Genomic DNA, 25,764 nt, shown 5'->3' on the forward strand with positions numbered 1-25,764 from the left:
CTGGCTTCTTCTGTTAGGCCTGTCAATTAGGATGATACTAGTGATTCCCATGACGGCCCTCGCTCCTCATTCTCAGGCTAGCAAGTCTATTCAGTATTGCATCAGAGCCTTCAGACGCCTGGGTCGATCAATCGGTCTCGTTGGACGTCGGATGTGTCTCCTGATTTGGATGGAGATCAAATTTTCGGTGGACTGTCCTGGATTTGATTCCCAAGGACCTTGTGGGCTGGAATGAGTGAAGTGCCCCACGCCCGAATGATCTGCGTGATCGAGTCTCTGCTTCGAGAGACGCGAGCAAAGGCTGCTGCGCCCACCGCGGTCCTGTGGGAGCGATCCACAGGAGCGTGCCCCGATCGTCTCTATCGAAGCAAGCCATATGCATCGTGATTCCAATATCGGCACAGAAGTCTTTGATAGCTCACATGTTCCTCTCCCTCTACCATTTTAGCAACGCGCTACCAACGTTCGTGCAGAACCCCAGCATTCCGACTTCCCTCCCTTAAGAACTGCCTGTTTTCCATTCTGTCCGAGACATCATCTTTGACTCACCAATTTCACGCCAGCCTTGGAAGACAGCTGTATACTGCCGTTCAAACCATCATGTCTTACAGTCGCGGACCCCAGAGCCCCTTCGATGCCAAAGCCGTGCAAATGAGCGATCTTTCGCCATGGCGAATTTTTGACAGAGTATGGACGGCTGGCATGGGATACCCCGCCGATCAACTCGACATCACTCCAGGGGCAACGCCCATGTTGACCCTCAAATCGACTGCCATGATGCTAGTCTCCTATTATACCATCGTTCTTGGGGGTCGAGAGTTGATGAGATCCCGTCCTGCTTTCAAACTTAACGATCTATTCCTCATCCACAATTTTTACTTGACGGTCATTTCTGGCGCCTTGCTGGTACTTTTCGTGGAGCAACTCGGGCCTACCATCTGGAAGCACGGTGTATTCTTCGCCATCTGTGGAGATGGTGGCTGGACAGGGCCACTGGTCACTTTGTACTACGTGGGTCCAACAGCGATCTTTGCAACGGTGTTTCAAGCTGGCGAGGACTGACACTTGATAGCTCAACTACTTGACCAAATATCTTGAGCTTTTGGACACGGTCTTCCTCGTCTTGAAGAAGAAGCCACTGAGTGCGTCCCATGTGCCATGTCATTACTTGGACGAGAGCTGACGTTGACAGCTTTCCTCCACTGCTATCATCATGGAGCGACAGCGTTCCTTTGTTACACCCAGCTTATCGGGCGTACCCCGGTTTCATGGGTACCTATCACGTTGAATTTGACCGTACATGTGGTCATGTACTGGTACTACTTTCAAGCTGCGCGAGGCATTCGTATCTGGTGGAAAGAATGGATCACCAGACTCCAAATCGCACAGTTTGTCATCGACCTTGGTATGCCCCCCTCTCCCAGCTGTTCTACTCTAACTCTGGCCTTCCCCCTTCCTCCCGTCCTTCACCGACGCTGATGCTGGAACCAGGCTTCGTGTACTACGCTACGTACAATTACTATATTAACAAGTACATTCCCTCACTCCCCCATGTGGGGACGTGCGGAGGTGAGGAGTTCGCCGCCTTCACTGGTTGCGCGACCTTGAGCTCCTACCTTGTTCTCTTCATCTCTTTCTACGCTGCTACATACAAGAAGGCTAGCACGAAAGACAAACGATCGACATTAGCGATGAGTACGAGCATCCCTTCGGACGCCGTGCACGAGCTGGAGAGGAAGAAGATGCCGACGATGATGGAAACTTCGGAAACGGCGGTTGATGCACTGCACTGCGCCGAGGGATTGATGAAAGCCGCAGGAACGAGCATCGTCTCAACGACGCATGATCTCCACCTAATGGGAGGAGGGAAGTAGTGATTGGCAATGATTGGGGTCGCTTATGAGACGAAGTTTCACTGTCTGGCGGCGTGCATATGGCGGGGGGTGGGGGGGTTTCCTTAGAATAGGATTGACTTCTGATCCCTTTTTTAGGGAGGGGCGCGTAGGAAGTGTGGGTTGCAATGTAGAAAGAATAGTATAAAATGACATGTGAGATAAAGAAAGAGATGAGGTTGATTATATCCAATCAAGGTGAGGTTGATATGTGGATGGGTAGGCTATGCCTAGGGTAGAGTGATGAGAAGAAACTAAAGTATATTTTATTGGCTAAGGCTAAAGTCGAGCTAAGGGATGAGCTAAGGGATAAGCTAAGGGATAAGCTAAGGATTCGCTTGTGGCTGGGTTCCCTCTGGGCATCCCACCACTCTCCTCATGGCTTTACCTTAAGGTAGGTATATCTTTTCGGCCCGTGGCCCCGGTCCATGGCTGTTTCTATAGCCGTGACACCGGTAGAGAACTAGACATGTCATCAAATTCAACTTTATCTTAACTCCCCATCATTCTCTCCAGCACACAGTCCATCTCATTCTTCCTAGCCGAATCTGCTGTCTTTTTTTGCGGTACCAGCTCGTGAAAAGACTACTTAGAGCAGGATACAAAGGAAAAGGTAGGCATGCCGCAGTCTTTGGCAGCAGCTGACATGGACGATCCGAGCGCGTGCGCCAAGGGCAGGGGAGGGTCAGCTTCTTTTCCCCCTTTCGCTTGACTCGTTGACGCCACATATGCAAGGACGTTGGGACTACCCGGCCCTTCCGACCCCACAGAATGTCTCCGGTTCATTTTCGACATGAAAAGGGCTGGCCAGCACAAGTACGGAGTACGGGACTACGGAGTGACCGTGTCTCGCTTATCCATCCGAATGGGGGTGTGTTGGCGGGTTTTTGGCGGCCCGCTTATGGCACAGGCTAATGGGAGTGTGGCACACCCTCATGCTCATTGCTCATTGCTCCTCTTACCCCACGTTAGTCTGATCACCATGTGCACGCAAATGCCGCTCCCTTCTGCAAAGAGCACGAGACAAGGGTCTTGTGTAAGCGGTCGAGGCATTCCTTCCACCGAGGCATTCAATGCACATGGGTCTCGACGCTTTGATTTTGACGCGGAACTCGCTAGGAATTGACCGTGACGGAAGCAGTACACCCAAAGCATTTCCTCTGATGAAAATGTGGCTTTGGCTTTGGCTTTGTGGTTGCCTTTGCCTTTGTCTAACGGAGTGGGTTTGTTGACTTTGATGATGTTGATGATTTTGATGATTTTGATCAAGGGCAAGTCATTTGCAAAAGTCAAATTTTTTACTTTTCTTCTTTCAAGGGTCCAAGGGAGATCTAAAATAACGCCTGTTGACCTTCAACAAGGTAGTTCGTAGACCCTGACGCCTCCACCGTTCATTCGGGTCTAGCGGTTGATGTTATGCAGCTTTTAGCGCCAACTCTATTTCTTAGCACCTTGCCGATACCTTCTTAGAACCTTCTGAGCACGTTTCTCTATCATCTCGCGCAGTAAAGTCGTTTTGCATCGCGGCGCTAACTCTCTCAATGAAAAAAAAATGTGCCAGAGGAAGAAAAATAGAAATAAAAAAAATAAAGAAAAGGAACAAAACTCTATTCTGATAATGATAGACACCTCACATCACCCCAACCATCTCATGTCTCAGCTATTCACCCCGCATATGGTGGCTGGCTTCGGCCACATCGAAACTTGCTCTCAATCTACAGCGCGACTGCCGGCCTGCTTAGTAGCTGATGCGCTCCCAATCCTTCATGTCCTCGCTCGAAGGGGAAGTCGTCCTCCGTGTCCGCCTTCATATGCTCCTGTATCATTACGCAGTGATTGCCTGAAGGAGTCTTGATTGTGGAGGATCGACTGCCACGCGCCTAAAACGGTCCTTCGCAAGGATTCATGTAAAACACGCTGCATTTCATGCCGCCTCTGCCTCGGCTCTGCGCCTTGCTACCATGTGGGCGATGACCCTGTCTTGCTTCTTCTGCTCTCTCGGCGATTTCTTCGTGATCCAGGCATGAATCTCTGGATCTCTAGCTCTTCCATCTGCTTCTTCGCAATCAGTGGCGTTTGTGCAGGGAGAGCTGCGAGCAAGGCGTGTCCCCCTTCAGCTTGTCCCGTACATTGCAAGATTTTAAGCAAAATTCTGCCGTCCTGTCTTTCCACTGCCATCTCTCACCTAGCACTCCTCCTCTATAGCATCAGATCCACCAACATGGCAATCAAATTGGAGATGTTGCCGCTGCTGCTACTATCAGTTGGAGCAGCCGTAGTGGCTCAGATATTCGCTGAGTATCCAGCTGGGCCTGTTTTTGCTGGCATTTTTAGTGTCAGCATTCTGGTCTATCTGGTATACTGGACATATATCTACCCTTTCCACGTCTCTCCTCTTCGCAAGGTTCCAACTGTTCCCGGATTTCCACTCTGGGGCCAATTCTTCACCATCATCAAATCTGAAATCGGCGTGCCGCAAAGAGAATGGCATCTGAAGCACGGCCCAATCATTCGCTATTTCTTTCCTTTTGGTGCGGAGCGGCTCTCCATCGCCGACGACGATGCTCTGAACCACATGTGCATCAAGAACCCATACAACTTTCCGAAGCCTGATAGAGCCAAGCAATGGATGGTCCGAATCTTGGGGGAGGGTGTCTTACTCGCCGAGGGTAATCCACACAAGCAACAGCGCAAAGCCCTATCTCCAGGCTTCTCAACTCAATCCATCAAGGCTTTGACACCTATCTTCTGGCGAAAATCCCTGCTCTTGTCTAAGCTCTGGGAGCGAGACATGCTCGTCGAAAAGACGCGCACCAAAAAAATTGAAATCCTAGAATGGCTCAACAGGACCACTCTGGACATCATCGGAGAAGCTGGCTTCGGCACTGACCTCGACTCCCTCGAGCACCCCGAAACCCCGATCCGTGAAGCCTACCGCCTTGTCTTTGCTTTCGACATAAGTTCCCGTCTGTTCCACGGGCTCGCCGCCTTCATTCCGCAGACGAAGTATCTGCCCGCGAAGATGAACCGTGATGTACTTCAAAGCCGCAACATCATCATCAGTAAGGCGAACGACATTATACGCCAGAAGCACCAAAAGACGCATGCCAAAGATAAAGACATCATTGCACTCATCGTTAAGGATAACATGAAGATGGAAGCCGCGGGCGAGGCTTCTCTATCCTTCGATACCATGCGCGACCAGGTGATGACTTTCCTTGGCGCCGGCCACGATAGTAAGATAGGCTCGCTTCCAAGATATGTGCAGCTGCTAAAGTCATCATCTAGCAACGGCAACCGGTGTTGCTTGGACCATTCATCTGCTCTCAACGCATCCCGAAATTCAGCAGCGTGTCAGAGCAGAGATCAAGCAACACTACCCCTTCCTCTTCGATCCCACGACCCGCAGTGACGTCGAGCGTCTTTCAAAGCTTGACGCTGACAATCTCCATTACTTGGACAACGTATGCCGCGAATCCCTGCGGTACATTCCGCCTATCCCCATGACAGTGCGCCAATCCATCGTCGAGGACCAGCTTGGTGGCTTCGATATTCCCGCTGGCACAACGGTATACATCCACGCCAACGCTATACATCGCCTGCCTTCTTTCTGGGGTGACAACGCTAATACCTTTGACCCCGATCGGTGGGATCATCTTCCTGCTGACCACACGTCCAACGCATTCATGACGTTCCTGCAAGGTCCGAGAGGTTGCATTGGTCGTAAATTTGCGGAGACGGAGATGAAGTGTCTCGTCATCTGTCTTCTGAGTATGTACCGCTTTGAGCGTGATATCACTGTGGACAATCCTGAGCTGTGGAAGATGTGGCGGTTGGTTTTGAGACCAAGAGATGGGATTAGCTGCAAAGTTAGTGTGTTGGAGGAAGAGGAGAAGGCCGCCGTCCTTGTTTGAGATCCGCTGTACTAGTATATTGATGACACTCTTGTAGTGAGGTCTTCCTTCTGTGGTGAGTTACGGTACTCTGATTTTTTCTATAAATAAGTCGAAAGTTTGACAAACATCTGGCCACCACTTTATGAGCGTCAGTGAAATTCGTGTACCAAATCAGACGTGAGCCGAGTCGTTGATATAATGAGGCCTAGAGGGATTCGTGATTCTGCTAAATGGTGATCTTCCTGAAGTCACCCTTGTGACCGTGACAATCATAACTGGCCGCTCTTGTAATATTATACCAGTCACGAGGACTTTACACAATGATGATGCTAGCGGGCTGCAACCCTCCTACGCACACAACATGTAGATAGCAGACCGAACGTTATCGTGATGAAGCTCGATTTGACCGGCCAACCGTTCCGTCTTGTCGACAGTATTTAGAGACGGTAGACTCTGTTGTCCGGCAAGGCCATCGAGGCATTCCAAGAAGACCTAAGTCGTTAGTCCCAGGGTCAGGTTGACATTGAGGAGAAGCCGAATAGGAAGGGTCCGTGTCTGGTCATGTTCAAAAGCTGAGTGCAGAAGCTTACCAGCAGAGACCGAGACTGGGATTCTTTTCAAGACTACCGTAGACGCGAGCAATGCCAGGCAGAGCAGGGCCAAGAGTATTTGGTGAAATAGAGGGCGCTTAAAGCTTTGCGCTACAATAGGTGAGACATCGTAGCCTTTGCTGACGTCCATGCCAGAAAGCAAGCGCCGTCCAGATTTGAGGCGACACGTTGAGCAGAGTGGTCAATGCTCACATGCCATGAGCATCTGATTCTGGGAGACTCGAAGGGCAAACGCGACTGTGAGTCTGTGCTGGGTGACCGATCAGCAGAAGGGTCAAGATCGCGTCGAAAACAAACAGGCTCATGTGTTATATGAGTTGATGTCAGCGTGTCAGTCTGTCCAATGAGCATGACATTATGCCTCCTGAGGGGTCGAATTAAACTTCGGCGCATCTTTCATGCGTCATCAATATGTAAACACCCGTTATGCGGATGGGCCCTGAGTCAGACGTCTGAAGGACTGTGAGATTGTAGACTGATGCAGAAGTCGACGATACATCTCCACGATGCAATGCACCGTACCGGACCCCGCAAACTTAGGTCGTTGCCGATCGAAACTCAGCGCTTGAGTGCACATGGCAGCCTTCAATGCCATGATCCACGAGGTTCGTCAGCCATGCAAGCGTATGCTGTCTGCCGAACTGCAGTAGGCATCCGATCCGCATATGCAACGGACCACGAGGACATGACATGTTGCATGGAGGACAGCAGTGGCTGTGCACCAAATCATTCTCCAAGCGGCAATACAGAAACACGAGTACTGCTTAGGTTCCCACTAACCAAATGCGAGATGGAGGCCGCACGTGACTGTGTTTGTCGTAGGAAAGGATCCCGACCCTCCAATGCTTCTGCAATGTCTCGGATTCTTGTGTAACGTTGCGGAAACAGATGGCATTGCGAGGGGATAGTTACATGTTCGAGGAAGAGGCCGCTCGGAAACTGTGTCTGAGGAAACCGTGGAGCCACGGACTCGACGCAAAGAGATCCTCAAACCCAAAGCGTTACAGTCTTGGAGCGAGGACGCTTGAGAGCGAGAAGTGACTAAGAATTCGCAATGCACAAGAGCTATAGGACAAAGAAAAAGGTAAGTATCATACTACATAACCTATATGGACAGCATACATGATTTGTGATGTTAGATAACTATAAAGGGAATAGCTCAGCCTGCACGCATGTAATTGTTTGCCTGCCTAAATTGTTCCGAGGTGTAGACAGCCAATAGAATCAGTCAGAGCGAACAGCGGACCTCGGTTGGCCTTTTCACCGGATATTGAAGATGGAGTCTTTCGAAAGTAGTATTTTTCTTTTTTTTGTCCTTATAATAGCCTGACTCGGATTTTCTCAAGAACGACGGGCATTATGGTTCCTGGGCATCTTCATTATAGTGGACCATCCAGCAACAAAAGTGGGAGAATAATAGAATAATAGAACAATAGGCCAAAAAGAGCGCACAGGAAGGAAATCCGAGCAGAAGGATGTGCAGTCGAGGCAGTAAAATGCTGCATTAAAGGGATCAGCAAAGGAAGGGGGAGTACAAAAAAATGACAAAGGCAAAAAGGCTCGAGGGGCTCCACGACCAGAGTTTTGGTTGGACTGATCATCACTGATGTGCCAAAGCCGATCGAGTCCGTTCGACTGGACTGGACTGGGACTGGACTGGACTGGACTGGACTGGACTGGCGCTCTAAGTGAAGTCTCGTTTCTGATTAGCTCGACTGTTCTTGTCCTTGTCCACTTGTCATTCGAGAATTGAGCCTCAGTGTGAAATCCTGAGATCGTTTTCGGGCTGCAGATATGATTCCATGTGTGTTCTGCTTCAGCAATCATATGTAGAGATTAGCTTTGTTGTTGCGCTCAACGGTCCCAGCACCAGAAAGGAATCCCAACCATACAAACGGAAGAGAAAAACCAGGACCAAGAAATCAAGTTACGGTTTTCATCTGCTTATGTTCAGATTTGATGCTTCACCAGTCGACTTGTTTCACCTGTTAACCGTCAATGTCATCGTTGTCTCGTTATTGAGATAGCAAGACCGTTCTACGCACTCCATTTTCCCAGACTCCCTGACATTTCTCAGCCCTACGAGTCGTCGCCAATAGCCTCTTGATTTTGGCTTGGCGTTGGACCCTTACTTCCTTGCCGCCGCTCACGCGACTACAATTTCCTTGATCTTGTCTTTTTGACGTCAAGCACAACTACTGCAAAACACATCGCTCTACTTTCTACCCTACCACCCTCACTCAATAGCAATATTACTCTCAACGTTACTCAGGCCTCAGCACCACCATGGATATCGCCAACAAGTGAGCCGACTCTTGACTCCGCTCCTGCCTCTCCATCTTGAACAACCAACTCTCAGTTTCAACACGATATGCTGACCTTGAAAACAATCAAGGCTCTTCTCGCTTACTCTGGGCGTGGAGCCTAACAAGGCCACGTTACAGGGTTTGGCATCTACCTTGAACAGCGCAGGTAAGATAATTCTGAGCTCCTGAGCACACATGTATACGATTGGCTCATCGCTCAACTTTGCTCAGTCCTCTCACTCGCCGACAAACAGAAAGCTCTCGAGCAATTCGCCGACACCGCCGAAGCACAAAAGTTCGTTTCGCAGGCTCCCATCCCACAGCAACAGTTCACTCAGCCACAAATCCAATACATCCAAGCAGCACCAACACCCCAGGCAGCTCAAGCCCGCAGAGCAAAGATCCTTCGAGACCCCGTGGTATGGCAGATCAGTGAGAAGCAAATGAAGGAGCTGCAATGGAAGAGGAAGCAGTTGCTGCAAGCACAGAAGGCTGAGTTGGAACGAAAGAAGACGGCGAGGGCGAAGAGACCCCCGCCGCCTAAGCTGGGAGCGTCCAAAAACGGCGTGAATAAGACACAGCAGGCAAAAGCTCCCCAGCCAAAGGCCCCACAGCCCAAAGCCGAATCCCTCAAGGTTTCTCAAGCTAAACCTGCGCAGAACAAGGCGCCCGCGAAACCCCAGGCACCTCCTGCCAAAGCCCCTGCAGCACCAAAAGCGCCAGCGAAGGCACCTGCCAAGAAGGCTTGAGTTCTACACTGCAAAGCTGGACGACAAACACGCGGTGCGTAAGGCAATCACACTGGCCTGGTTTCCGCTCAGCATCTCGCCTGTATTATTATTTCGGTTGGATTCATTTGAGGAATGTATGATATTTCGCATGCAGCAAGAGGCCGTCATGTACAAACAGCATCAAATAGGACATTGCAAGTTCGGACATCGAGACAACGAAATGAACCCTCATTTTCTTGCAAGATTGAGACCAGAAAGTCATCAACTAACCGTTAAGGCAGCTTCAATGAGAGTTCAGATCTACGAGGCAAGCTTAAGCTATCGCTTTCACAAGACTATTCTAGATTTCACCTCCTATAGGTATACTTGTTCCACGAAAATGTAGCATTCTGTGTCTAGAAGCGGTTCGGATGGGATTCATGACAGTAAAGTTCGGCCATCGTATTGACCTCGTACCGCTGCAAGCCTCTTTTGCTTGACTTGCCACTAGAACATATTTCGTAGGGCTGAATCCCCTCAACTTCTTATCACCTATCACCGCGAATTACTTTACAATTGCGCCTGCGGGTACTCGTTTCACAATAATATAATTAAAAACTAGGAAAAAAATTAAAAGAGCGTAGAATATAGTTATGAGAATTTTTTAGATTTTTATAGTCGGGTTTGAATTGATAAAGTTATATAATAGTGTATTCAGATATAACCGTCGACGTTTATTACGCTATTATATAAATCAATAATTATTACCTCAATTTTAAGGATTCTTAAATTATAAACATTAAGTTTTAGAGATTGCAAATCCTAGTAGATTGCAAATCCTAGTGAATACGAGTATGATCCGTACGAGCGCACGGATCTTGACGGGCCATAGAAGACGAGACACCTCTCGCTCATTGTTAGTCCTCAGCGATTACATGTGCATGAACCGGCAAAATGCCTCCACCAAAGGGTGTTCATAACCCGTTGGCTGGACCTGGTAGGACATTACTGCCGTCACACTTACTTAGGACTGACCTTGATCACAGGAGACGACTATACCAAGACCCTGCACAGCGATACTTATGAGGCAATCGACAGTAGCAAAGCCAACCTCCATGGCAAAAACGTCTTCATATGCGGTGCCTCTAAAGGAATTGGCAGATCCATTACCCTCTCCTTCGCCAAAGCGGGCGCTTCCTGCATTGCCATAGGTGCCCGCTCCGAACAGGCATTACTTGAGAAAGAGATCAAGGACGCTGCTGCGGGAGCAAAGAAGAGCCCTCCAAAATTACTGCAAATAAAGCTCGACGTAACGGATCAAAAGAGTATCGAGCGCGCAGCAGCGAATATTGAGAATCAGTTCGGGCGCCTCGATGTTCTCGTTCACAATGCTGGCATAGTTGGCACTCCAAGCCCAATCGTCGATAGCGATCCAGAAGATTGGTGGAAGACCTGGGACGTGAACGTGCGAGGACCCTACCTGGTGACTCGCGCTTTTCTACCCTTGATGCTCAAAGGGGGCGACAAGCAGATCGTTAATGTCAGCAGCGTTGGAGCTTTTCTCACTGGACAAGGATTGAGTTCCTACCAAGCATCAAAACTCGCCCTCATTCGTTTTACAGAATTCATCGTTTCCGAATATGGTGAGAATGGTGTTCTGGCATTTTGTATTCATCCTGGAAATATACCAGGCACGGACAGTACGTTATAATTTCCGAGGCAATCCTTCCCGATTTATGCTGTTTTATGAGTCGTCAGACGTATCCCAAGAGGTTCTGCTCCTAAGACACGTCTCGCGATTCAGATTTCCTCTAAAAGAGTAATGCTGACTTCGATATCATCTAGTCTTGGGTCCTGGTGGCGTACCAGATTCCCTAAAGCATAGTATGTCATCTGCCATAGAGCATCCTTTGGTATGAGATGAGACCTGTGCTGATGCTACGAAGTTTTCACCGAGACCACCGAGCTTCCTGCGGATACTATCGTCTACTTGACACAAGAGAAGCGCGACTGGCTAGCTGGGAGGTACATCAACTGCACTTGGGATATGCCTGAACTTATGGCAAAGAAGGATGAGATTATCAAAGAGGACAAGTTGAAGATCAGATTGGTAGTATGAGTTAGAGCCTAAGCATATGACGATCGAATGTCTGCTAATCCGGAATTTGAATGTCTGTTGATTCATGAAGTGAGGGGTTTGTTACTCCGAGGTTTGTGCCATGTGACAAGCTATTCGAGCTTCACACTCTTAAGGTCGCGGAGATAAATCCTGGAATATCCGCTCATACGAGTGCTACTCAGGTCTTCGAAGCTGCCAGAACATGGGCCCACCACCACTTGTCCAACCCTTCATATGCTGAGACTGGTTCTTGGACCAGGGAGCATCTTCAAGCTTGTATCTGCCAAGCTGTGGCTTGCGTTGAACCTCAAACAACACTTGCGGAGGCGTTCAGCCTATGTTCTCTTGTCTTGTAGATCCTTCACTGCCTCAAAGATATGGTCAGCGCCACCTTGGGACTGCATACGAAGCTCATCATGCCAAGCAGATCAACATCGGCTCACGCAAGAAGAACCTGACCCTTAGATCCATCGCATTCGCCAGGACTACCCCAAAAGCTATAGCAGTACCAGCGAGGACAATACTCACAGAATTGATAAAAACGAAACGGTTGTAAGGTGATGTTAGAGGTATTTAATTCGTAATAGGTTCGATTCCTATTGGCGCTGGTACAATGGTGTTGCGGTGTTTCCTATTTTCTAGGTCGGACCCGAGGGTAGATAGAGCAGCGCTATGCTTGGTAAGGTGAAGAGCAAGTCGCCAGAGCTGAAACGGTAGACACCATGGGTCAGGTACAAGGCTGCACACAAAACTATCAACAGTGCAAGGAATCATAGAAGCCAATGTAGGGACCACTGAGCGCTGGCTCTCAATGGGAAACCTTTCACTATGACCTCAGACAGTCACTCGAAGGGAAGCTTGTTCCGGACTTGACCAGATTTGCGGCCTAGGCACACTGAGTACTTGTGGACGATGCTTTCTGGATTTTCCTGGACAGCCACTAAACTGGGACATTACAACAGAGTTTGACATTCCACCCGGATCAAGTCGGTCGAGGAAAGCACTCACAAAACGAACAACGCTCACACCTGGCAACGCAATGACAGAATAGACGAGCAGGACCATGAACATGTACTCATCGCTCGGCAGGACCATGAACATTTACTCATCGCTCGGTATCCCATGCGCTAGGAGATGTGTTCCTCATTCCGAACGCTACTGTTGTAGGGTAGAAAAGACCGGTCAAATTGAGATGGGTGAAAGAAGTCGAGAAAGTAAAGTCGCACCCGATGCTCTGTTGGGGTTGGAAGTGAACCTGGTAGAAAGAATATTCCAAGCCACGGAGCCGTGGCTTGAGGTAAGATCCGAGAGCCTGTACAGCTCCACAGGTGGACATGTGTGTGCAGTGGACTGTCTAATACGAATGTACTACTGGTCCAGCTCTTCGATAATCTGTCTTGTATACGAATGCCACCTTTTCATTATTGGTTGGTTCTATCACCTACCCTCTGCCTTTCCCAAGCGCAGGTAAGGTACTCTAAGCACGGTGCACTATGTCTGGCAGAGCAGAGTGCAGAGGGAGGGAAGAAGGCTGAGGTATGGCTTGCGTATGATAGGTATGCAGGAGGCAGCTTATTTAAATTAACCTTTGTCTCGAGACTTTCCAAACGATGTGAAACTGATTTTGACGCCTGAAAACCGGTTTTGATACACGACACGGAGAAGAGTCTCGATCGATCGCCATCAATCAATCATGCCTTGCCATGCCATGGGCCATGGCCGAGGGAACCCCTCAATCCGAGGCGCAGGCTCAGCTGGTTTAACTTTGTTTGGTGGGCTGGTGGGGTTTTTTGTTGACGTCAAAGGGTGTCGACCCGAGCACCCCTCTACACCGACCATTGTTTATATCGTCCCTGTATTGTCCTACTTTTCTCCACTGCTACTATATCATACCAGTTTCTCACTGTTTATATCTCCAAATTCCCAAAGCCTCCAAATCACAAATAAAGACATCTATTAGGAAACACCAAATCCTGTACGTTCACTTCTCGGAAGGCTTTCTCACCTCGCCAGCTAACACCGTCACCAGTTATACCCCACTCTTCCAAAATGGACAAAGTAGGAGGTGGGCGCCCCCTGTCCGTAGACTTGCTCGAGACCTTTCACACCACCTCTTGCTTTTCTCTCGCAAACATGTACTCTTTACATGTGCATTCTGGCGGCGTCGCCAGCCAGTAGTTCGCTTTTTCAGACTGTCCTCGCAGACACCTTACCCATACTGATTCTATCGAACAAGGCGTTCTCGGGGGCGTGACCGATACAGCAGGCAAGACCGTAGGCGGAGCCACCGAAACAGCGGGCAATGCTGGTAAGCCATATCTCCCTTCATTCCAGCTTACTTTCCCTTTATGTCAGCTACTGATCCATCACAGTCGGTGGAGTAGGTAACACCCTCGGCGACACCACCAAAGGCCTCACAGACACAGTTGGCGACACAACCAAGGGCGCAGGAAGCACCGTCTCCGACACCACCTCCGGTGTTAAGGATTCTACGGGTGCAGGGGGCAAGCAGGATGCGCAGAACCCATTGGGTCTCAGCTAGATCGCCCGATCGAAACGGTCGTGAGGGACTTCAGGAGGAAGCGTGCGTTTACCATAATTAATTAGAAAGATGAGGTACAAATATTGTGACGTTCGTTCATTGAATGCATATTACACAGCGAGGTCTGAGCTTCGCCTTGTCTTGAAGATTGTCATGCAGGCAGTCACCGCCTACGTCTTATTACCTGTTCTCTCCTTCCTCGTCGATAATTCGTAAATACGCATGACAATGAAAGCAATGCGCTCTGGTTCTGGGAACATATGTTAAGCTATGCATCGCTCCACTCGGGATGTAAAGGCATAATGAGTTTGTAAAATTTTCTTTCTCTCCAGGTCAAAGACACACAAACACGGATGAACATGAACTGCAGGCTGCGTCCCGGGAATCATTATCAAATTATGTTTCGCTCGCCTTTGGGTGTCAAGGTAGATTGGGCAAGATGCCATTTACAGGTCTGCTGTTACTATATCATACAGATCTCGGAACCTTCGTCCACCGGTATCGAAATACCATCCTCGACCTTCAACGCCTGCGCCGATCTGAATTTGTCCACGCTCCCATTGCTACACAGACCCCAATGCAGTCGACTATGCCAAAAACGCTATGCTTCAAACAGTCAAAAACGCAAGAATGAGGACGTAAAGCTCGTCAAGAACGACGGGGTTTTTTGCAGCTATGGAGCCAGAGAGATGCAAGGCTCGTGTTCGTAGAAAGGGACTGGTAATAGACAGTATTTAAGCCTCTGCCACTAGCTCAAGTCGGTGTTCCCGCCGCCGTCATTGGAGTGATGGGATTGACTTCTGTCAACGGCCTTGTGGTCGTTATAGTAGGAACTCGCACATGGGTGGCACACTTTGGTTTGGCGATTAGAGGCATAGTAGTAGCCTCGTGACAACGTCCAAACCATCCGTACTCAACACAGGATGTCGTTACAGGTGTGGCCTGCGTTGGCGTGGCTGTTGGTGACAATGTCGTCGTTTCGAGACATCCTCCAAACCATCCATATCTCACACAGGATGTCGTCGGCAGCTCTGTTGTTGCGGTTGAGCTTGAAGTACTCGTCGAGCTCGAGGTTGTGGTTTCATCAAGGCATCCTAAGAACATTAGCTGCTCGTCTCAAAAGCAACAGAGAACCATTACGTACCCCACCATCCAGGTGTCTGGCAGGTTGTAGTTCGTGTTGAAATTGCCGTTGAGGAGCTACTGCTCGACGAAGTGGTCTTGTCGGACCCATTGCTTTTAAAATACTTCCAATTGAAGCAGTCGACGCACTCCTCGTCTGGGATACAAGGCGGCACCTCATCGTATACTTCAAGCACGTCGTGGATTACGCTGCGAATCTTGTGATATCCGATCCCAACACGCCATCCCTTATCCCCAACGGTGTCGTAACGGGAAACACAGCCTGTATGACATTCGGTCTGCATCGAGTAACCCCCCAGAGTACATGCAGAGGTCGCTGCATTGCAGCTACCCATGAAGATAGGATCCGCAGTATGGCCGAAATGAACTGCTCCCGTATGCTTTCTTGTCTGGGGAGCACTTGAATGAGCGCCTGGTGGCGACGTGAGCCCTAGCCTTGCGGCGGCAAGAGCTTCACCTGGAGCCTCAAAGGTTGTAGTTGGCAGTCCAAACGTCAACCCCAGTAAGGCACTTGTTGAACCTCCTAACGAATGACCTGCAAGCCATATGTTCGAATTTGGGTACAGCTCTGTGACATTACCATAGAGTTCAATCGAGGCTGCGTAGTAGCGATTCTCCGCTCTCAAAGCCTTGACAAGGCACGTTTGGTTGCATGTATAAGCCGCCGTCATACACTCGCAGACAGGATGCCAAAGATATTGACCACCCTGACCGCAACAACAGCCGAAGAAGAGGTTGTCATTCGTTTTATCGTTTGTGGTTGTCTCGGCTCCATCAAAGACTGCTGGAGAGGTGCCTTTCAATGCTATCACAATGGTGGAATTGTCCTTGTTCGCGAAAATGTGACCCCGTAGACTATCTCCTTCCCATCCAAAGCCCTGCGTACGGTTAAATCTACCAGTCTCATCTTGCCATTCGCCAGTCCCAGGCTTGGTATTGTAGGCGTTCCATGACATCTTCGCCAGGCTCACGACTGTTTCCTTATCCGTGGTGTTGGGCCCATAAACTTTATCCATAGTCCATGCGGAGGCAGCGACTATGGGAGATGAACCCGTAAGTCTTGCCTCCTGGTACAGCGACTGCATTGTTAGTACTCTGCGATCGGAGAGTCTCTGTATGGTGATTTGTTCAGACTTCGCGTGTAAGGTCTCTAGCCGAGACTTTTCGCCCGTCCCATCTCCCGTAGCCCAGACGACATCCCCAGGCTTGATGTCCAAGCGCTGGTGTACATGTTGATATTCATATAATCCATGCACGAACAGATGCCTCAGCGTGAAGTCTTGCTCTCCGTTGGAAGAATCTAGAGGCGCCTGAGGGTCGTGAGCGGTCTCCGGAGGTAAGGAAACAATAGGGAACTGGTTTGCCCCATTGAGCCAACCGTCCGCCCATGACGCTGCTGCTGTTGCTGGGATAGTCGAGGAGGCGGCTAGCCATAAGAACAAGAGCTTCACTGTTACTCGACCAGCTGAATGACATCTATCCATGGTGGGCCATCGGTCTCCATATACACAATCGTGTGACAGGTTAGCAAGAGCTGTGAATCTCTCTTATATGAGGGTTAGGCAACAGTCGCAGTTGGTGAACGGCGACGATCAGCTGCGGGCATCGAGAATGGAGCGGCGCGGTGAATAATACCGCCGACGCCGGCTTGGCGTCCTCGTGCATGGCATTCTTTCGTTCGAGTGCAAGATCTACCTTACCATTCGTTCTCTTTTCGAGGGGTTTTGCGAACATCTCAGACAGCGAATACTCTTGGGCGGTTTTACGATATACAATCCGAACATGAAGGACTGAAACCTGATATTCTCATGTGATCAATATCTTTTGGGAGAATGCTCCATTATTTTAATACGTAAGCAGTACAAGTGTCTCAAGGTAGGTCTCGTAATGGTCAGCATGTCGCCCATTGCTGAACATGGCTTTGAAATATAACAACCTTCCTGCTGACTCTTTCTTAGGCAACTTCCCTTCGATGTCTTACACTCCGGTGATAGGGGCCAACGGCTCAAGCCGGCCGCAGACTTCTCACACGTCACATTCCTTCTCCCGACTCGTCTCTTCTCCACCCAGTCCTCTTGCTCGAAGCCGGGCGAGCACCCTTCAGACTGCGGCTGTTACCGGCAACCTGGGCTCGGAGATGACCACCTCGTCGTTGGATGAGAACAGTAGGGAAAAGCAGGAAGACATTTTCGAGAAAAGCAGCCTCATAAGCGGCGTAGAGGGGACTGTCAAAGATGTCAGTGAGATGGAATCTCCACAAGATGTCCCTGAGGGCTTTGATGAGCTTCCAATTGAGCTTGTCAGCTTGATAGATAGGTGACGAATATCAAACCCTATTAGGAAAATTGCTCTGCATACTAATCTTTTCTACGCTAGATTCATCGAATCGTTGAGTGCGAAGGTACATAGCACACCTCCATCAATTGAAAAATTGTCCGAAATATTCCAAGAGTTCTACGCGAAAGCGGAATCCCACATTGCCATACATATAAGTACCCTGTCAACCAGACAAAGTCGGAGAGCTTCTCCCAATCCATCAATATCTTCTAATGCATCTTACGTGGCCAAAAACGGCAGAAGGCTGCGGGCGTCGTCCTCTGGAGACCAATTGAGCTCACTGAATGGTGGAGGTCCTGAACAGCAGATGCTTACACCACAAGAGATTTCGGATCGCAGGAAAGCAAGGCGCTTGTTGGATCGAAAAGGAACAGCGTTAGAGGAAGCCGTTGAGAGGAGAGTTTGCCAACGTGTTTACAACCGCATATGGCGCCATCGGGCAACCTTGGATGAGGTCAGAGATGAGAAACTTCGATCTAGAACTGCAGCGTTGGCACTCGTTGGCATAGGATTACGAGATTTAGGCATCAACTTTGACCAGCAACCGTCGGAGACGGACAATATCCAGATTGAGGAGTGGATCTCGAAGGCCAGAGATGGTCTATTAAGGATGAATGACGCGAAGTATCCTCTGGGCAAATTGCAGCAGCTGGCTGCTGCACACAAAAATATCGTTGATTTACTCACAACTTTACATCAGTCCTCTTCTTCGGCAGATGAGATTCTGCCAACGCTTATCTACACTCTCATTACGACTCCACCGGAAGGAATCAATGTAATCAGTAATCTACATTTCGTACAGAGGTTCCGAGCAGCTAGCAAAGTCGATGGGGAAGCAGGTACGTACTTTTCGGACTAAAGCTCTCCTGTTTAGTAGCAAATTGGGGCCATAGTCCAGATTTCGGGAGCAGAGAGCTCCTTCACTCCTCTAGAATTATCTTGTTACTTAGGTGGAATGCCATGTTTCGGCAGTGAAAGGATATATCAGCTCTTCAAATGTGTCTCGTTTCTCGGTCTATTACCCTGAGAAAGCCATGCATGCTGACTCCGAAATCTACGTAGGTACGTACATTTCGGAGCCGATCCTTCCCATTTGGTACTGAAGTTGAGTTGCAAGACATGTTTCGGGAGCAAGAGGACTTTCCTACTCCCGAGAACTGTCTCGCTACTCCATCACCTACCTCGTACAAGCAATGCTGACTCCGAAATCTCTTAGCTTACTGCTTGGTAAATCTGGAAGCAGCAATCACATTTCTTGAGACAGTTGATCTTGCGAGTCTGCGTTCTGATGAACCACTATCAGGGCCTCCGAAATCAGAAAGCCGACCAACGACACCTCGAATGGAATCTCGACCTCAATGGACCTCCCACACATCAATTACACCTCCAATGTCTTCGACATCTGCCGCCACCTCCGCAATATCAGATCAGCCAGTTTCTCCTCACCCTCTGGAGTCGCCGAGCAAGCCTACGCACCCCACAACTCCAACTCATCAACGGAAATTGAGTAACTTGTTCCAGCCGCCCGCTAGCGCATTCGGAGCCGCGGGTGATGTTGTACGTACGACTGCTGATCAAGGGTTCAAGACGATTGGTAATACTCTCGACAATAGCTTCAAGCGTAAGTACCCTTTCTGATTTAGCGCCCTTCCTTTCATATCCTTTCTTGAGTCTAAGAACATGTCTGAGGAGCAAGTCCCTAGCCCCTGCTCCTCAAAGATGTTTTCAGACTTAATACTTCGTTTCAAAAGAGAATTGCTGACTCCGAAATGCTGTAGTCCTATTCGGCCGTCTTAAAGAACACAAGGTGGCCAACGACGGTGTCGGTGCAGAAGGCACGATTATCGTTCCAAGAACCCTCGATGACGCTCGGAGACTGGTCGAACCGCCCAAAGAAGAGGATGATGATGAGGACACTAGCCTTCCTTCAGCCAGCCTCCTAGCTACTCAAACCGACGAGCAGGCTGGAAATAACAGTTATAATAAATCGACTGACAGCTTACTCAATGCAATCGTAGGCCGCAAGCAGTCTCGTGACAGAAGCGTCGATAGTGTTCAAAGCTCAGGCAGTGGGAAAAGAGTAGCTTTTGCGGCCGAGAGCAACGACTCGTTGACTAAAGCTGGATCACCTACCTCTGCGCCGGCTGCGTCGAACGAGCCGCTGCACGCTGGCAATGTGGCGGTTGAGTCGATGCGGAGTCTCGGTAATACGCTCAACCCTCTTAAGGGGTTTGGGGGTATGAGTGTCATGCGAGGATTTGGACGGAGTACTTCTTCTGGTACACCCACTCCAACACTCGCTAACGCTGGGAAACCGAGCCAAGAGGTCCAGCAGGCTTCCACTACCAAAATAGACGGGATGGATGCTCAAACCTCGTCTATGAAAGCTTTACCACCGATCCAACGATACATGGATGTCGCAAGTGCGGAAGACCTTAAGATTGGTGAGGTGGGCGAGCTATTGAATGATTATAAACGTCTAGCTGGCGCCTTGAAGACTATGGGGGTGTTCTGATTAGCCGTGAGGATGGAGTTTGGGGTAAAAGATGCTTGCTAGAAGGAGCCGAGTGTTATTTCGAGATACCCTTTTTGCGAGGCTAATGGATTCCTATCCATTGCGGTTTGCGAGACCTTATCAACTCTTAGTTCGGGATGCCACTTGCAGCGTCCAAACGACTTTTACAGTCCGCCACATATTTTAAGGGATTGTAGCCAAAGTCATACTTATCCTGCTATTGGTCCAAATAAACTGTGGACTGAACAAACAATTTGGCCTTTTGCCGTTTCTGTCACGACTTCCAAAGGCAAGCCATGTCGATCGATGGTCGTGATGGCTTTAGTGAACTTCAAGTGAACTCCTCGTGTCTCATACATTGCTGCTCATGGCAGTATACCACACCCAGACTTTCCAATTTCGTAACCCTGCTTTCGTTTATCAGCAGTCGTTGTCATCTTGGTTACTAGCAGCTATCGTCTTTGCAGCTACGACTCGATATTACCTGATCCACTTGTGCCTTCACGCTCTTCGCACAATGGTTCAGAACAATTTGCCAGACACCGTGCGCTTCACCAGGAACCAAGCAGCGCGTACTATACATCACCTCAAACGCTCTCTTTTCTAGATCCTCCCTTCCGAGGTCAGAAACAAGGATTTGTTTAGTCATCGCTATACTCCCAGTCTGTATTCCGGCCTTGTTAGGGCGAACTACTCAATCTTCAGAGAAAAAGCTCCACTCGCCCAGGAAAAGGCTTGGTGGAGTTTATGTCTACCGATGAGGATGAACCCATCGTCCTAGGGACGATATGGGCAGCATCGGGTTGAAGTTATCCTAGTGCCCTGATGATACGTAAGAGGGTCGGGCAAAAGTCATGCATAGAGGGGGCCATTACCCGGGAAGTACCCAAGTTCCATTGAATTATTATGAACAGTCAATCTTTTCCGGCTGGTACTCACAGAATGACGCAAAAACGAAAAGATGGGAGCCCTTAGGGTTGCCACTTTTCCTAGCAATTTGCCTTGCGGATTTGGAAGCTTGAGCTTCTCTCCATGCATGACTTTGAGTACATTTTCTTACGTCGAGGATGATTTTGATGACTGATAGCGGCTTGAACTCCTTTTCATCAACCCAATATCCATAATCGCCGATGAGATATGGACGAGCTCGGGAAGGACACTGCGCCTCTTCCGGCTTTTTTCTCAGCTCTAAAGGAGATGCTGGAGAACAGAAGACTTTCCGAGCTCCGCGGCTGTCTTTCTTTCGTGGACTGAAGGCTCTCGCAAGATCCAGCTGTTGATCGAAAGTTCGAGACCCTCGCGAGGAAATTTCGATACTGGCAAGATTGATGTGTGCGGAGAGAGATACACTTGCTCAGAGAAGTGCCTGAGTTCTGTAGGTGTCCGAGACGCAGAAGAGGGACCAGGATAGCTGTTTCGCCGTTGAACATAGACGGGGATGTGGGAGACCTGCCGATAGCTGGACTTTTTGAGGGAACACGTGCATGCTGTTGCTTGTATGTACTGTATGACTTAGTACCCCAGGTCTATATCAGCTTCAACGCGAATCCACCCCCAACCTCTTCGGTGTCTCTATTCGCAAAAATGCCACTGAAATCCGCCGCTTCTCCCGCGATCCTCGGCGCATCCCCTCTCTTCGGCGCACTTGGACTCGCTAGTCTCCTCCTCTTTTCTTGGCCCGCCTTTGAGGGAAATGTGGGAAACATCGCTGTGCTTTTGGGCTTTGGATCTTCTCTAAAATAAGGATGAGCGAGAACTTCGCTTGCCGTGGGTCGTTGTGCAGGGTTTGGGCTGAGGAGGGACGTGAGCAGGGCAGACCCGGCAGTAGTCAGAAGGGGGAACTTGGCTCGGAGAACGTTCCCAGTCGTTTGGGAGATGCTTGGAAGCCGGAGTGAGCGGGCGTTGGGCAGACGTTTGAAGCCAGGCCAGGTGGCTTCGGTCGGAATGCCACAGAGTTCGAAAATCTGGGGAGCGGGTAAGCACAAAACGGTCAAAATCTGAGACGAAGCCCACCTTTGAAAGCTGATCAACTTCGTTCTTCCCTTGCAGCAAGGGATCCTTTGTCAAAAGCTCGCCGAATATGCAACCAACGCTCCATAAATCGATCTCTGCTCCATACTTCTCTGCGCCTAACAGTAGCTCTGGAGCGCGGTACCACAATGTCACTACGAGCTGCGTGAGCTTCGGTGGTGGATCACCATAGTATCTTGCCATGCCAAAGTCTGCGACCTTCAGCTGACCTCTGTTGTTCATGAGTAGATTCGAGGTCTTCAAGTCCCGATGTAAGATCCAATTGCTGTGCAGGTAGTCAACGGCCGAAGTGAGTTGTAGAAGTAATGTCTTGATCTCCGAGGGCGAGAAAGCATCGAGCATGTCTTCTTGCAGCGTCTTGAGGTCGTGCTCGAGGAAATCCATGACCAGGAAAACACTGGTCTTGAAGATCAGCTTTCGGAGACAACATCAATGCTTTCGACATAGCCACTTACTCGTCCAATTTGTCGCCCATAACGACCTCCCGTAAAGCAACGATGTTCGTATGCCGTGATGCCATCAGTGTCTGTATCTCTCGTAGGCCGGTGACCGGAAAACCGTCATTGGAATTGTCCATCTTGAGCTTTTTCAAAGCAACAATCCCCCCAGTAGCTGTCTCTTTGGCCCGCGATACCCAGCCATAGGAGCCTTCTTCGATATGGTTCAGCTTCTCGAAATTGTCGACATGCCTGCAGGGGCCCCATTCTGGCGCAGGGAAGCGCAAGAGCTTTGCTGGTGGTAGCTCTTTTAGAGGCGTATCAGGCTCTGGGGAAAGTTTTCTTCTCTTGAACGGCCGTTCAGCGGCTCCATTGATAGCTTCATGGTCGTGCGTAGCATCCTCAGTGGCGTCCACTGGATTTTGTCTCCGTAGACTCTCTTGCTCCTCAAGCTTCCGCTGTTTCTCTGCTTTCACCTTTCTCTTCAATTCTTTCTCACGCTTCCGCTGAGCTTCCAATGCTGCATCTTCCTCATCATCGGCCCATCGCGACTTGGAGTGGCTCGCCATGATCGAGACGAAAGTAGCGCGTCACCGACGGTTGGTGGAGATCAAATCTTAGGGTGTGACCGTCGCAGCATCCATAACTTTACTCCCGAGCAATTCCTATGATCATCGCATTCTGGACATGATCATTAGACCTGGGGTAAAGATCATTGCGAGCTCGAGGCCACTGGCGAGAGGCTGTTCAGGGTTGAAAGTTGACAAGAGAATTCGATGGGCATCATCGCCAGCTCGGCAATGGTCGACACCTCTGGCCAAAACCATTGCTGAAGCTATTGCTGTAAGCTCACTTCAACATTCGCTTATGCACACACTCTGATCATGAGGCCAGACTACAGGTCCAATTTCTATAGCAGCTTATATGCGCCAATGCCTCACATCCCCTGATGGTGGCTACTACACTTCACAAACGCAGGGCAAAGATCAATTCGGACAGAAAGGAGACTTCATTACCTCGCCAGAGATCTCTCAAATCTTTGGCGAATTACTGGGCATATGGCTTGTAACAGAATGGATGTCCCAAGGCAGGGTCAGCCATGGCGTGGAGGTCATTGAGGTTGGTCCAGGAAGAGGAACGCTGATGGATGATATGCTACGGGTATGGTACGATGCTCAATTCAGAGTTACGAGACACCAATCTAATCGCGGAGCAGACTCTCAGCAATTTCAAGCCGCTAGCAGCTAGCATCGAATCGGTCTATCTTGTGGAAGCCAGTCCAGCATTGCGTGATACCCAAAGGCAATTGCTCTGCGGAGATGTTCCCCTCGAGGAAATTGATATTGGTTTCAGGAGTACGAGCAAGTACTCAAGAGTCCCGGTGACATGGTGTGAAGACATTCGATTTGTACCCAACGGTAGATTCTGTCTTATCAGCCTGCAGAAAAGTCCAAGCTCAACTGACCTACCTATAGATTCAAGCAAGACCCCCTTCATCTTCGCCCACGAATTTTTTGACGCGCTTCCGATCCACGCCTTCCAATCCGTGGCTCCAAACTCGACCGAAACGTCTCAATTTCTCACAACTCCTACAGGGCCCCTTCCCCTTACCAAACCAGCTTCCCAGTCCAAGACGCCCCAATGGCGAGAATTGGTAGTCACGCCCACACCATCTGCCTCGAACATAACCACTACCACCTCGCCTTCCACTCCCAAATCTCAACCCGACTTTCAGCTCTCCCTCGCAAAAGCCTCGACCCCACCGTCACTCCTGTTTCCCACCCTTTCCCAGCGTTACAAAGCGCTTCTGCCAACCCCAGGTTCTGTCGTTGAGATATCACCGGAATCGCATTCTTATGCCGCAGATTTTGCTCGCCGTATCGGTGGCTCTTCCGCTAAGGCCAGCTCAAATTGCACATCCAGTACAATGGTCAAAAACCGTCCGTCCGGCGCAGCCTTAATTCTCGATTACGGTCCCGCAGACACGATCCCCACCAATACACTGCGCGGCATTCGCTCACATCAGCATGTCTCCCCTCTTACCGATCCCGGCCTCGTCGACATCTCTGCTGATGTCGATTTCATGGCCTTAGCCGAGACGGCACTAGCAGCTAGTCCGGCAGTCGAGGTGCATGGTCCCGTGGAGCAGGGAGGATGGCTACAAAGTATGGGGATTCGAGAGAGAGCAGACATCATTTGCAAGGGTCTGGGGGAAGACGAGGGAGGAAAGAAAAGGGTAAGGGGAGCTATCCAGCGATTGGTGGAGAGAGGTGGTGGCGCGATGGGGAAGCTCTATAAAGTCTTGGCGATAGTCCCGGAAAGGGATGGAAGGAGGCCTGTTGGATTTGGTGGAGGTGTGGAGTGAGTAGGAGCAGTGTGAGAGTTTGCAAAAAAGCCAACCGAACAAGGTGCCACAATTCTTTGGTCGGCAGATATCTGCTCTTTGGCTTTGATTACCATCAAGAAGTGTGTGCATTCTAGCCAAGGTAGAACATCGCTAGGGGAGTCATTGGGCTCCCCGATTCTAGCGAGTAACCCTGTGGCGCGAAACATCCGGAATTCTTTTTGAAAAGTCTGGTATCGCACAATAGTATAGGCTTCTGGTCTTTAGGTGTGCCAAGTCATGTCCTCAAGTACCGCCGCATCCCCTGAGATGCCGGTCTAGGAGGCCAAGAACTCTCGTATCCTTCAGTCGAAACCCAGGCACAATAACATCTGGGGCCATCAAAGGGTCAGAGTGTCAAGTAATGTGTCCCGTCTCTTGTTTTAAGACCGTTTGCTTCTCCGTTGAAAGCACTTCGGAGAAAATTTGAAGGCAGGATAGGGTCAATCTGCCAAACTACATGTTCTCTCTCATCCGTGACTCGAATACTAAACGCAAAATGTGGAGGGTCTCTTGACCGCCATTCTGGCTCATGAGGTGGGCTTCGGAGGTTCGTTTCACGCATATGCAATGCAATGTGGAGGCTTTGCCGAGACAAATTCCACGCACACGGGACTGAGAGCGAGAGCAGTTTGAGTCACTCTTCTCTGTCGGTGGACTCCGAGTAAAACACTTATACCTACTCCGTAGGTAGAGTCGCGACTGAAATTGGCAAAGTGTTGAATGTCTTGCAGAAGCCCCCCAACTCAGGTTAGCTCACATAAAAGCGGAAAAGGCAGCAGAGCATGAGACGCCTTGCGGAAAGGCAGGGGCTCACACTCAACACTTGATTTGAACCCCAG

The 25,764-nt window shown here is 49.7% G+C and overlaps 10 protein-coding genes across 10 annotated transcripts; 7 read left to right on the forward strand and 3 right to left on the reverse strand.

Annotated features, from left to right (window-relative positions):
* Positions 1-600: 600 nt before the first annotated feature.
* Positions 601-1,874, forward strand: HO133_001738 (uncharacterized protein; the record flags this gene model as incomplete). The annotated part of the gene is made up of 4 exons (XM_037292666.1): positions 601-1,011; positions 1,073-1,142; positions 1,193-1,405; positions 1,492-1,874. 4 exons carry the CDS (start codon positions 601-603, stop codon positions 1,872-1,874), a joined length of 1,077 nt encoding a protein of 358 aa, XP_037151205.1.
* A 2,246-nt stretch (positions 1,875-4,120) lies between these two features.
* On the reverse strand, positions 4,121-4,383 carry HO133_001739 (uncharacterized protein; the record flags this gene model as incomplete). Its single annotated transcript, XM_037292667.1, has 2 exons — positions 4,121-4,213; positions 4,270-4,383. The coding sequence occupies 2 exons, from the start codon at positions 4,381-4,383 to the stop codon at positions 4,121-4,123; spliced, it is 207 nt and encodes a 68-aa protein (XP_037151206.1).
* An 84-nt stretch (positions 4,384-4,467) lies between these two features.
* Positions 4,468-5,806, forward strand: HO133_001740 (uncharacterized protein; the record flags this gene model as incomplete). Its single annotated transcript, XM_037292668.1, has 2 exons — positions 4,468-5,128; positions 5,181-5,806. The coding sequence occupies 2 exons, from the start codon at positions 4,468-4,470 to the stop codon at positions 5,804-5,806; spliced, it is 1,287 nt and encodes a 428-aa protein (XP_037151207.1).
* Positions 5,807-8,685: 2,879 nt separating this feature from the next.
* HO133_001741 (uncharacterized protein) lies at positions 8,686-9,454 on the forward strand (the record flags this gene model as incomplete). The annotated part of the gene is made up of 4 exons (XM_037292669.1): positions 8,686-8,702; positions 8,795-8,871; positions 8,937-9,289; positions 9,365-9,454. 4 exons carry the CDS (start codon positions 8,686-8,688, stop codon positions 9,452-9,454), a joined length of 537 nt encoding a protein of 178 aa, XP_037151208.1.
* Positions 9,455-10,369: 915 nt separating this feature from the next.
* Positions 10,370-12,090, forward strand: HO133_001742 (uncharacterized protein; the record flags this gene model as incomplete). Its single annotated transcript, XM_037292670.1, has 5 exons — positions 10,370-10,412; positions 10,462-11,115; positions 11,261-11,299; positions 11,362-11,528; positions 11,920-12,090. The coding sequence occupies 5 exons, from the start codon at positions 10,370-10,372 to the stop codon at positions 12,088-12,090; spliced, it is 1,074 nt and encodes a 357-aa protein (XP_037151209.1).
* Positions 12,091-13,583: 1,493 nt separating this feature from the next.
* HO133_001743 (uncharacterized protein) lies at positions 13,584-14,076 on the forward strand (the record flags this gene model as incomplete). Its single annotated transcript, XM_037292671.1, has 3 exons — positions 13,584-13,599; positions 13,771-13,842; positions 13,907-14,076. 3 exons carry the CDS (start codon positions 13,584-13,586, stop codon positions 14,074-14,076), a joined length of 258 nt encoding a protein of 85 aa, XP_037151210.1.
* Positions 14,077-15,212: 1,136 nt separating this feature from the next.
* Positions 15,213-16,703, reverse strand: HO133_001744 (uncharacterized protein; the record flags this gene model as incomplete). Its single annotated transcript, XM_037292672.1, has 1 exon — positions 15,213-16,703. One exon carries the CDS (start codon positions 16,701-16,703, stop codon positions 15,213-15,215), a length of 1,491 nt encoding a protein of 496 aa, XP_037151211.1.
* Positions 16,704-17,134: 431 nt separating this feature from the next.
* On the forward strand, positions 17,135-20,071 carry HO133_001745 (uncharacterized protein; the record flags this gene model as incomplete). Its single annotated transcript, XM_037292673.1, has 4 exons — positions 17,135-17,535; positions 17,596-18,395; positions 18,773-19,177; positions 19,335-20,071. The coding sequence occupies 4 exons, from the start codon at positions 17,135-17,137 to the stop codon at positions 20,069-20,071; spliced, it is 2,343 nt and encodes a 780-aa protein (XP_037151212.1).
* Positions 20,072-21,597: 1,526 nt separating this feature from the next.
* On the reverse strand, positions 21,598-23,108 carry HO133_001746 (uncharacterized protein; the record flags this gene model as incomplete). The annotated part of the gene is made up of 3 exons (XM_037292674.1): positions 21,598-22,035; positions 22,085-22,499; positions 22,558-23,108. 3 exons carry the CDS (start codon positions 23,106-23,108, stop codon positions 21,598-21,600), a joined length of 1,404 nt encoding a protein of 467 aa, XP_037151213.1.
* Positions 23,109-23,226: 118 nt separating this feature from the next.
* HO133_001747 (uncharacterized protein) lies at positions 23,227-24,904 on the forward strand (the record flags this gene model as incomplete). Its single annotated transcript, XM_037292675.1, has 4 exons — positions 23,227-23,382; positions 23,434-23,700; positions 23,756-23,957; positions 24,015-24,904. The coding sequence occupies 4 exons, from the start codon at positions 23,227-23,229 to the stop codon at positions 24,902-24,904; spliced, it is 1,515 nt and encodes a 504-aa protein (XP_037151214.1).
* Positions 24,905-25,764: the final 860 nt, after the last annotated feature.

Source organism: Letharia lupina (genome assembly GCF_014066315.1).
Source record: "Letharia lupina isolate WasteWater1 chromosome Unknown contig_13, whole genome shotgun sequence".
Classification (NCBI taxonomy): Eukaryota; Fungi; Ascomycota; class Lecanoromycetes; order Lecanorales; family Parmeliaceae; genus Letharia; species Letharia lupina.